The following is a 12,485-nucleotide window of genomic DNA, read 5'->3' as shown; positions in this document are numbered from 1 at the left end:
TAAGATTTTAAAATTCCTTTCCGGACATCTTCCAGAAATAGTAGATTTATGTGTCAAATAAAATATTGTATATTTTTCTTCTTCTGAGGAAAAAGGTCCTATTAACCTGTCACTCCTATTTAGCTATAAAGGATGGATCTTCACGGGGTGTTACAATATCACCTTCGTCCCACAGCAGTGCACAGATCCGCATGTGAATGGTGGTGAAGATTAAAGGCAAACTTATCTGAATTGGGTAAGGGGTTTGTGTAAGAGCAGGCAATGTAGATAAGAAGTGTTGAAGTGGAGAGTATGGGAATCCCTTCTCAGATGTAGATAAATCTAGTAAGGAATGTAGGCCAGAGGAACCCATGAGAACATTTACCCAAAAGCAGGAGGATAGAGAGATGACAAAGACAAAAATCCCTGACCAGCTTAAAATAATAGGTTACTGCTTAGTGGAGTAAAGGGGCACAGTTTAGATAAAGGCCCTTTTACATGCAACGATCTCTCAAAACGTGGGCATCATGCACTTTACGTTTGACTGCTCGTTTTGAGTTAAACTTAAAATCCATCATCCAGCCACTGAAACACTGAGCAAATACATTCCATTTGAATGCATTTCATTCATCTTTCAAAATACTGCAGTATGTTCTCCCAGTGGCATGTTTACACTAGCCAGGAGAAGAACAATGCAATCTGCCAGCAGCCACCAGGAGAACAAAGGAAAGTGTAGACAGCTGGGAGTGTGTTTAAACACATACTGGGCTCTGCAAAGGACTCCTACAGGTCATTTTACATGCAAATGAAGATCTAGTGTTAATGGCCATTAACACTTTATGCAAATAGATTGCCAAATCTTTCAGTCATTTGAAAGATTATTTTTCTGTGTAAAAGGGCCTTAAAAGTGGCCACCGCCGTAGCATACAATCACATTAGGAAAGGGCAGGTATTGCCCATAGGGAGGGCTCTAGTGAAAAGAAACAGTTTGAAGGAACAGTGCATAATACGGTGGTCATGTGTATAGCACACATTGCAATTTCTGGAACTACCCAGGTTTAGGGTTATGAAAAATATTTAATATGCATGTGCCAATAACTGCCTTGTGATATATGTTGAAATATGGCATACCTATACCTCCATTCTATCAATTTGATACAAGCTAGAATATCATATTTTTATCTGGGACACGTTTTTTTTCAAGATACAATTGGTAATTAAGGTTTAAAGTCTGTGGAAAAAGGGCCAAGGAAATACCATTAACAGAAGGAAAGGGGGGACATGATCCTTTAAATACCTTACCTCTTACAGGCTATACAAATTAAAGAGTAAATTAAACATTACTGGCACACAGTTTGACCCCTCTACATGACTATCACTACTAAACAGGTGCTAGTAAGTATAGACCTGCATATCCTTGTTTGCAATCACAAATAAAACATACCTTGGGGTGAAAAAAAAGAAGAAAAGAAAAATCAACTTTTCTCCACCCCAACATTATAAGCAAATGACTCCCGAAGTGTCTGCTGGGTGTTTCTTCATCCATGAAGTGTCTAGTGTTAATGACGGCAACCCCCTCATCTGCCCAACAATGAGGTCACTTGCAATCTTCTATGTCATCCAATATCCTCTGCAGGAGATGATAATCTTGAGCAGATGGTAGAGGTTGCCTTCGTTAACACAAGGAGCAGCTCGGACTAATGAACTGATCATAGGACAACACCTTTACAAACTACTCAAGAAGTAAAATTCAGTTTATCTACAAGTAAAATGTCTGCGACTCCAGTCACTACTGATCTGCAAGAAATACACAAAACAGTATGCATTGACTAAAACAAAAGACACGATCCTTACATAGGTATCAGGTTTAGGACTAGAAAGGTACAATATGTTAAGTTGTAATATAAAACCTGTAATAATGTGAAATGCCCTTAACCTGTATGATATAATAAAGAAGGAAGCAAAAGGGCTGATTTCAGGTGTTCTCAGCGGTGTTCACACTAATGTCATAGTCTTATTTCTTACAGAAGCCAAGTAGTACACACATCCATTCTGCAACAGGTATTGGCTCATCTCATTGATTTAAAGGGGTTGTCCGGCCACACAGGGTAAAAATTTTTATAATGCTGCTGCTTTCCTTTCAGTAAGGATAGTAACAGACAGCATACAGGGGCTCAAACCGGCCGGCAGATCAGCTGGAATGTCAGTTTCTTACCTTAGATTCTGATCTTCACTGCAGCTTTCAAAGATGGCGCCTCTGTGCTGCCTTCCCACAATGCTCTGCGCTCTCCCTCTTCTGTGTGCGCGCTCTCGATGGTAGTAAGAGACATGAAAAGGCAGGATTTCCCTCAGCTCACGTTCTAGCCCCGCCCACGACACGCCCACCTCTATTGAACTGATCTACAGTCTCTCCCCGCCCAGGCCCCGCCCCCTGCTGCATACTATAATCAGAGGGGTTGTGGCCAGGGGAGACTGTCATGGTTCACGATAAAATCCTACCATGAGTGTAAACAGCAGCACAGTGTATAGTGAATGGAGAGGGGCTGGGGAGAGCCGAGAGAGAACTCTCCTGCAGCCCCCCACTGCAAAGCTACCTACTGCCCCCCCACCCTGCTAAAGTAAAGTAAAACAAAACATTTCCCCACACACACACATGCCCTCATAGTGCCCCTCCCACAGCGACCCCCTCCCCGACTTCTGCCAGCCGAGTGCACGCACACACCACTGCACCCCCCCCCCCCTTGCACACATCCATCTCTCCCTCTCCACCCCCCCCCCTTCCCCCGGGACTTCTGACAGCCGGGTCTCCAGACACCACGAACGAACACACACATCACTGCACCCCCCCCCCCTTGCACACATCCATCCATCTCTCCCTCTCCACCCCCCCCCCTTCCCCCGGGACTTCTGACAGCCGGGTCTCCAGACACCACGAACACACGAACACACGAACACACACACACGAACACACACACACGAACACACACACACGAACACACACACACGAACACACACACACGAACACACACACACGAACACACACACACGAACACACACACACGAACACACACACACGAACACACACACACGAACACACACACACGAACACACACACGAACACACACACGAACACACACACGAACACACACACGAACACACACACACGAACACACACACACACACACACACACACACACACACACTGCACCCCCCCCCCCCTTGCACACATCCATCCATCCATCTCTCCCTCTCCACCCCCCCCCCCCCTTCCCCCGGGACTTCTGACAGCCGGGTCTCCAGACACCACGAACACACACACACACACACACACACACACACACATCACTGCACCCCCCCCCCCTGCACACATCCATCCATCCATCCATCCTCCCCCCTCCTCCCCCCCCCCCCACGAGAGCCTGCCCCTCCACTCATTCTTACCTTGGAGATGAAGAGCCAGCAGCCACGCCTCCCCTGCAGGCAGAACTGAGCTTCCCAGCGGCTGAAGTTCTTCTGCACATGCGCAGAGCTGTGCTGGAGAAGCGTGTCCCCGTTGTCCCGACAAGAAGAGGACAAGAGACTTGTCGGAACCCATGGCAACCGAGGAGCAACACAGGGGGGGGGGCATCAGAAAGGTAAGTGAATAACTTCTGTTTGCCTAATTTACAATGCACAATGTATATTACAAAGTGCATCGTATTGGGCAAACAGAAGTAATGAGACCTAATGTTTATGGCCGGACAACCCCTTTAACCTGAGTCACTTAGGGTGTCATGTTTTTTTCCAGGATACGATAGCACAGGATGGTATGTTCTGTTGTCAAAGAACAAGAGAAATCCAACGGGAGAGAAATAGCAAAACACAGGAAACAGGAATCCAGCATGCATTAAAAAGCAGCTTTACTGAATTAAAATTAAAATCCCATCAGGAAAGAGACAAGCAGAGGAAAGCAGTTTTCGGACACATTTAGTGCTGTCATGCAGCTCTTAGGCCACTCTCACACAGCCCTCTTTTTACCGCGATTAGATCGCAGGTTTAAATGCTACGCTAAATGCGGTACAAGGCCTCCACTGATTTCAATGAGGCTTCACAGAGTAGCGCTCGAATGCAGCGTTTCCAACGCTGCGTTTTTTTTAACGCAATCTGCTTTATTTACGTGCTTTCCAACGCACCTCATTACTCATTGCAATGATGGGGTGCATTAAATAACCCTGTCAAATGCAGTAGAATGAGTTCTAAAACGCAGCGGTTTTGAATGCGGCGTAATGCATGGGTAAGAGCGGCCTCTGTCAAAAATGGGAAGATGGAACAACACCTCTACAGCGCCACCTGAAGACAACATTCCTGCAAATCAATTTTAGACTTTTTAACAAGCCTCATAACAATGACTGGGACATATAACCAAAGCCAGAATCTTCTCCAGAAGGAAAAGACAGCCATGTACAGACAGACTGTTTTGGGGTGATTGCGCCTCATCAGTGTGCAGCAGGTTTCTGGCTTGGCTAGTGAGAGAACTATAGATGTGGGTTGGGAAGGGCATCGTTTCTCCTTAGGGCTTATTCAGACGACCGTATATCGGCTGGGTATTCTCACCCGGCCGATATACGGTGTTCCTCTCTTCAGGGGGAGGAGGCTGAAAGAGCTGGGAGCAGTGCACTGAGCTCCTGCTCCCTCTCCACCCCCTTTCTGCCCCTTGGTACTATTTGCAAGGGGAGGGGTGGGGCTAAGTCCGGGAGCTTAGCTCCGCCCCCACCCCTCATTGTAAATCGTGCCGAGGGGGCGGAAAGGGGGTGGAGAGGGGGGCAGGAGCTCAGGGCACTGCTCCCAGCTCTTTCAGCCTCCTCCCCCTGCAGAGAAGGACGCCATATATCGGCCGGCGAGAATACCCAGCCGATATACGGTCGTCTGAATAAGCCCTTAGGGAGAGCACCGAGTAGGTGTGAGGAGATTTGTAAGGTCATGTATGCTCCTCTGGCAAAATTACAAATAGGAAGATTGAACAATACCTCTGCAGCGCCAACTATTAGAAGGCAGCAAACCTGAAAGTCAATGTCAGACATTTTAACAAGCCTTGACTCCAATCAAAGTCTATGTATCCCTGTGGATGAGCTGGTTTACCCTGTTTGTTACTTTAAATAGCAGACAGACATGAGAAAAGGCATAAATATAAAACGTGAACACACCTGGAGACTCTTGCATATTGTCTTGTGCTGAATTCAACGATCTGTACAAAAAAGCAACATCTACAAAACAAAGTAATTTTACAGAATAATTAATGGCTTATTCAAAAGACAATTAAGAGAAAATCCTAAACAAATGTCCCTAAAATGGTTTTCGCCTTATTAAAAAAAGAAAAAAACAAAACAAAAAAAAAATACAAGAACAAACATCTGCTTGTACAGTATTAAGATCAATCCCTCCCTCCACCCCAGCATATGCACACTAGACCTCCAACTTACTTTGTTCTGGCTCATTCTTCCTAAAAACAACATAGATCACATCGCCATTCTTTAAGGTGTAGGACTGCTTCTTTACCACTTTCTGCTGGTTAATCACAGTGCCATTTGTACTGCAAACATACATGAACATAGCACTGTCATATGCAGAAGTCAAACAACATTTACAAATATATACTGTACAAGATTGTTAAGGTTCAGCTAAGGGCTGTCACACATTAGCATCAGAGGTTCCGCTGAGAACCTTCATCGCTGAATCCCATTAAAAAACAGGATGAAATAGCACAGTATACTGCACGGTTTTATCCTGGAACATGTTGAAAGCCGGGTCGGAAACTGTACGGACCCTACTACATGGGATCTGTTCGGCACTGTTAATTTCCATCATATGATGGTTCAGTTCAGTCAGTGGATGCAGTTTCCCCGTTCCAGGAAAACGGAACCCTTAAGGCCCAATGTCCACGGGCGGATTTGATTTGTGGAATCTACATGGGTCACCCACGCATAAGATCTGCAATTCAAAGTGCCCATAAAGAAGCACTGGTATCCGCAACTGAATTTAAGCATGTGAATTTGATTTGCGGACAGTTTGGTACGAAAAACAAATCGCAGCACGCTCCATGCAGATTCCATGCGGAAGGGCTCAATAGAAGTCAATGGATGTGGGTGTGGACAATCCTCAGTGCATCCACAAATACAACTGCGGATGCAAAGGCTAAAATAAATTAGGGAGGTGGGGAAAAGGCTGGGAGGTAGGATTGCAGATGGGTTTTTTATGTGCAGAAAAACCATTACATCCGCGATCTCTTGCAAATGGTTTCCACAGGTCTCCCGCTGCAGAAATCTGCATGTGGAATCTGATCCGCCCATGGACAGGAGTCCTCAGAACTAGTGTGACCTAGCCCTAAGGGTGCGTTCACAAGAACGTATATCGGCTCGGTTTTCACACCGAGCCGATATACGTCCTCCTCATGTGCAGGGGAGGGGGGGGAGCCTGGAAGAGCCAGAAGCAGGAACTGAGGCTTCCGCCCCCTCTCTGCCTCCTATCCGCCCCTCTGCACCATTTTCAATGAGAGGAGGCGGGACGGGGGCAGGGCTAAGGTCCGCGAATTAGCCCCACCCCCGTCCCGCCTCTCTTCATTGCAAATAGTGCAGAGGGGTGGAGAGGAGGCAGAGAGGGGGCGGGGGCCCAGTTCCTGCTTCTGGGCTCTTCCAGCCTCCCCCCCTGCACATGAGGACAACGTATATCGGCTCGGCGTGAAAACCGAGCCGATATACGCTCTTGTGAACGCACCCTAAATCTGTCAATATGCCATTGGATATACTTTCCAAAACAAGCTGAAAAAGTGAAAGACCAAAGAGTAGTGCAGAAAAATAAGAACCTAAGGGCAAAAAGTCTTCTGAACATTTATTTTTAGTCCAGTTTTGTAAGCATGAGACATTGGGGGTAATTTATTAAGACAGGCCTTTTTTTAATACTGATCTTGCTCTGAAGCTCACTAGAGGAGGATGCAGCAAAAGTATTAGCAGCCGCAAGCTATGAGCCAACTGATTTCTGCTATGGGTTTTCACCAATTCCTGGCGTACATTATATGTAGCTCTTACACCTCAATAATGGTGCACGGGCCTTCATCAATTTCCCCCAATAAGTTATAGATTGCGTGAATCCCATTTTATTTGACGAGGCGCTTCTGTGAATTTTTGTACAAGCAAGTTATATCTACATCTGCTGTAATTAGCCAGGGACATGACCTCTGGCCCAGAAAGGATAGGCTTGTTTTTTGTCTTCTATAGAAAAACTAAGAAAAAGAAAAAAAGTTGAAAGAAACGGCGATGGCTTGAATTGGTGTTTTGCAATCTTAAGAGATGTTGCAACTGATCATGTTGTTCTGAAACCCTAGATCATCTCCCACACCACACATATTACATATAAACATAAAACCTTTACATAATAAAGAACAGGACTGACATTGTGAGGAACGAAGTGTTCATATTCCCCAAACATAATGTAAAGAGATACATGATGAGAATGCCTTGTAGTTCTTTGATCCAAGTACAACGGTCCACTAACATATTCAATTCTGAGAAGTCTTTGTCACATTTCCTTTAGACTAGCTACAATTTTACAGCTCTCTTAAGGTAGCTTTTGCTTTTTCCATTTGATGCCATTATATTCTATGTACTCTTCTTTTCACGTGCAAGTATTTTAAAGGGGTTCTCCACTTTGAACAATCCCTACTTGTGAGAAGGTTCTTATGACAATAAGCTTCTACACAGTGCCTATTCAATTTAATGAGTTGTTTGTGCAATGCAAGACAGAGCTTCAGAGCAAGAGATGCTCTTTTGTAACCACTCGCCACTATGGCCAAATGATGAGGAATAGAAGACCCTGCTCTATTAACTCACAATTCACTAATAGGTTAACCTAACTGGGCAGTTAGAATACAAAAAAGTGTAAGAATGAAAGGAAATGTAGAGCTGTAACGGAGATCTCTGTGATGGTGAATGCAATACAAGGCATTTGGCGATTAGGAGATCCACAGGTGTCTGAGGCCCAATGTTTACGGAAAAAATAGATTTAATAAATCCACGCCCATAGAGAATCATTGAGCACATGCAGGTAATTAAATACCTGCGGATGTCAGTTTCCCCTGGCGTGCGGATCGCACGCACAGGAAAACAACCCCAGCATACTCCATTTTTGTGCGATTCTCCCACGGCTTCCATTCAAGCCAATGCAAGCCGTACTGATTTGCAGCACAGACACAGCTGTCACTGCGTCCATGCTGTGGACCGTGTGAAATAAGGAGTTTAAAAAAAAAAAAAAAAAGACGGCATTGTCTGATTGTCTGAGCCCGTTGAGTGTCAGCAGGCTCAGCCAGTGTCAGCAGGCTCAGCCAGTGTCAGCAGGCTCAGCCAGTGTCAGCAGGCTCAGCCAGTGTCAGCAGGCTCAGCCAGTGTCAGCAGGCTCAGCCAGTGTCAGCCAGCGCTGGATGCAATCACAGCCAGCGCTGGATGCAATCACAGCCATTCATTCAATGGCTGTGATTAGTGCATCGAGCGCCTGCTCTGATTGGTTCAGGAGCGCTGGCTAAGCCAATCAGAGCAATCTCTCACTGGGAGGCATGGATTTCAATCCCCGTCACTAGCAAAAGATGCTTTGTTGGCTTGACACGTGCCTTGCAGCCTGCCCGGAGCTCCGGGGAACAGCTAGGTGAGTATTCCTTTTTTTTGATAGGTAGTGTAGCTAGCGCTTGCATTTAGCACCGCGGAAAAATATGGTACCAAGTTGTGCCACATTTTCAGCAGCGCTGAAACCACTGCCCATTCAGTTCAATAGGCGATGCAGGGCTGAAAACGGCCAAAGGTAGAACATGCATCACTGTTGAAGACGCTGCATTTTGACACTTGTGTGAACAGCCCCATTGAAATGAATGGGGGCATTGTACAGTGTTTAGAGCAGCGCTAAAACGGCAGCACTAAACGCTGTAAAAAAAACATCTGTGTGAGGGAGGCCTATGGCCTGGTTTAGACACAGCGATTATCACTCAAAAAATCTTTTGAGCGATAATCGTTGTGTGCTTTCTTAAGCACAAAGTAATCACTCAAACGCTGAACGATCACCTGGCGCTCCAAGCGAGAGATGCAGAAGACAAGCGGAGCTGCTTGTCTTCTGCATCCAGCTGTTCTCTGCTCGGAGCGCCCGACTGTTATACAGCTGAGCGCTCTGAGCGGGGGATGAAGAACACAGCTGGACAGCTGTGTTCTTCATATCCTACCTGTCTTTAGGGAGCGGGATACAACTGAAACAATAGTATTCTCTGTATCCCGCTGTGAAAGATTTGCGATCAGCAACAATGCAAACTGCACGATGTCAGTGCAGTTAGACACAACAATTATCGCTCCAAAGATCGCTTTGAGCGATTTTTGAGCGAAAATCGTTGCGTCTAAAATCAGCCTTAACTCTCCTGCTGCCTGCATGCATAATTTGCAAGCAACAGTCCTGAGAATGAGTTCCCAGGGGGTGATGACGAGCACTGAAATCTGGTCCTTCTATAGCTTTACACCCTAGCAGATCGGACCAAGCATATTCCTGATGGTGGCATTTCTGGCAGAGCACCTGCTTTGAAAAGAGTGACCACTATAACCACACTCGAACCTACCCTTAATGCTAGCAAGAACAGGCTCAGAAGCTCCTATGCTTTTTGCAGGGTTCTGACCGGTTCATCAGAGAGGCAGTATGAGCAGCAATGTGTCAGGATCCTTGGCGAGTAGCACTGGCCTTTGGAAAACCGCCTGTGCAGTGAACTCTTTCTCCTAATGATTAACTCATCCAAGGCAGGGACCAGCTGCCGGCACCATTAGTGCTTAGTTATTTTTGCAGACAGAAACAGCTGTTGATTGAACATTTCCTCTGAGAGAAAATGAAGTAGTACACAGCAATCAATGGACCATGCAATGTATATAAACAAAGTCCTACAGAGCGAATACCACTCAAGTAAGGGTGCTTTTAGCCAGAACAATTAGCATTCAAAAAAATTCTTCAAAAGTAAACGATAATCGTTCAGTCTAAATAAGAGCCAAGGACTGAACGATGAATGAGAATCACGCATTTCTTGTTCTTTCAGCTTCTGCAAGACTAAGAAAAAAAAAAATCATCTTTGGGTCGTTCCCTTATCGTTCCATTTACACACATCTTTTTCAGTGTTTTACATGGGGATTAGGAACACGGGACAATTCTCTTTGAACGAGGCAACAATGAATCTGCCTATCTAAACAGGCTGCATGAGCGAGAACGAGCTGGTGATGACGTCATCAGCTACTTTGATTGTGCAAACAAGAATCGTGCAGTGTAAAAAGGCCCTTACTTACCTCAATATGCCCTAATAGGTTGTATGGGAAGGCTGTCCAAAGCGGATGACCTCATCTATATTTCACAAATGCCAGCTAGTTTTCTATAATTGCACAAGGACTAGTTTGTATCTATGAACCAATTTATTGCAAAACCAACACTCGTCAAACTCTTGTTACGTTACCTGGTGTCTTCCAAGAAAACAACCCCAGAGGACTCATCCACTCTTATTTTGCAGTGTTCTCCAGACACCAGTTTGTTACCAGGAAATGAAAGGTCACAACCTGTGAAGACAAAAAAAAATTACAATCAATCTTCTGTCAAGCTTACAAGAAGACATGTGTTCAACACTTCCGTGGAATGCACATAGAGTAGGGGTCACCAACCCAATAATCGCTGATGGGTGCTGTGTAGAACTCGGACCAAACATCGCTTTCAACTTCATCCATGTCCTCAAAACGCAGATGAAGTTGAAAACTGCGGTAGAGCTTGGGAGCCATTGACTCGCATCACCTCACCCCCCCTGTTCTGCAGACATGAACATGTCTCACTGCAAAGTATGGCTGCTTGCACCTGCATATGGCCCCAAGCACCGCTAGCAGGATCCCCAGAGGTAATAGCCCAGGGGGTGCCATCTGGAAGGTAACAGAAAAAATACATTATTTCTCTGTGTGCCAGTGGTACAAGCATTACCTGCAAACGTTTTCTTCCCAACAACACTGATTTTTGCCCTAAGCTCTACATTATTTCGGAGCACAGACCAACCAACAAGAAGCTATCATTCTCCTTTTTTTCCACTTCACACTATCTCAGTGGTCTGCCTTACATATTTTCCATATCCCACCATTTCACCCCATTTCTTAGACTATTGGCACCAGTATGAAAAACAAAAATAAAAGAAAAACCATTGCAGAGCATGTTGACATCTTGATAACACTACAAATGTGAATTGGGTGCATACCTTGAAACCGTTGTAGGCAAGAGGGGAGGTGGCGTACAATGAAGGGGGCACTGTGGCAGTGAGTTTCTTGGTTCCCCCTTTAGCAGGTGGATCGTCATGCTAGGCGTCACTGGATGTGCCCTGGTAGGGGCGATACATGGGTGCAGCTTCAGGCATGGCCTGTTTTAGTTGTGGTCTGGCTAGTTTAATCACTATTATGCATACAGCAGTGGAATTGATGCACAAGTTGTGGCTGTAAAAGTAGCTGCAGGCAAATTGTGAACATAAAGAAAACGACCCTAGCAATGTCTCTGTACCTGACACACCATTCCTCCCGTGGTGTACCAAGAACATTGCTAGGGTCGTTTTCTTCATCCTGTCACGACTCATTGCCAAGTATATCTGAAGAGCCTCCCAAGTCAAAAGGTAGAGATCTTCACCTCTTCAAGGTTACCTGCCCCTGATGTATAGGATATTACAATGCTGGAAAACCTTGATTTTTTCTGTGCAAATAATCTTGTGAGAAAACAGCTTACCTCAACCATAAATGGTCCTCTTACAACATACCAGTGACTGAATGACTGTTAAAAGGCTAATCCATAGTACTAATTGATCTAAATTCCAGCTGACTTCATGATGTGAATTGCTGATACAGCATGCTATCACCGTCCTCCCTCCAGGGAAAGGGGGAAAGGGACTTCTTATTTGTATAGCGCAAACTTGTTCCGCAACGCTTTCAGGTAATTTGTTTATTACCCCCCACCAAGCTAGGTACTCATTTTACCGACCACAGGATGGAAGGCTGAGTCAACCCTGAGCCAGCTACCCAAATCATGAACCCGCAACCTTCAGGTCGTACGAGCTTAGGACTGCTGCCTTAACACTCTGTGCCATGCGAGGCCCTACAGGACCTCACATATGGCTGGAAGTCTGATGGTTCTAAGCAGCACCTGAAAGGGACCTTCATTTAATCTGTCCTATGGTTCACAGTCTGCTGTGTTGACCGCAATGATTTTTCTGGGATTTTAAGATGCCATGTAGACCTAGTCCAACTGTGAGATTATATTTATGTGAGTAAAACATCACAAACTGACTAAAATGCCTTGCATGTGGTCTGAAAACTGTGTTGGCCAACTTGCACCGCTAAAAATGCGACCTGGAACCGGGGGTGGGGGGAGGCATCAGAGGGTCATCAGTACAGAAGACCAACAGCAGGTAAGATAACTGCCCCAGGACAAAATTCTGTCCCGAAACCGGA

General features: G+C 45.5%; 1 protein-coding gene across 2 annotated transcripts in view; it reads right to left on the bottom strand.

The window, feature by feature from the left end:
- CHFR (checkpoint with forkhead and ring finger domains) overlaps positions 1-12,485 on the bottom strand; it is a 62,700-nt gene that overhangs the window by 37,999 nt on the left and 12,216 nt on the right. For both annotated transcript variants that reach the window (XM_066603443.1, XM_066603444.1), the window contains 3 exons: positions 10,472-10,571; positions 5,439-5,548; positions 5,163-5,222 (listed from right to left, as the gene is read on the bottom strand). In XM_066603443.1, coding sequence (XP_066459540.1) covers positions 5,163-5,222; positions 5,439-5,548; positions 10,472-10,571 — 270 coding nt within the window. The remainder of the gene's footprint in view (positions 1-5,162; positions 5,223-5,438; positions 5,549-10,471; positions 10,572-12,485) is intronic.

This window comes from Eleutherodactylus coqui, chromosome 5 (assembly GCF_035609145.1).
Source record: "Eleutherodactylus coqui strain aEleCoq1 chromosome 5, aEleCoq1.hap1, whole genome shotgun sequence".
NCBI classification, from domain to species: domain Eukaryota; kingdom Metazoa; phylum Chordata; class Amphibia; order Anura; family Eleutherodactylidae; genus Eleutherodactylus; species Eleutherodactylus coqui.
Note: the sequence above shows the minus strand (reverse complement) of the source record. Positions and strands in the feature narration are given on the sequence as shown.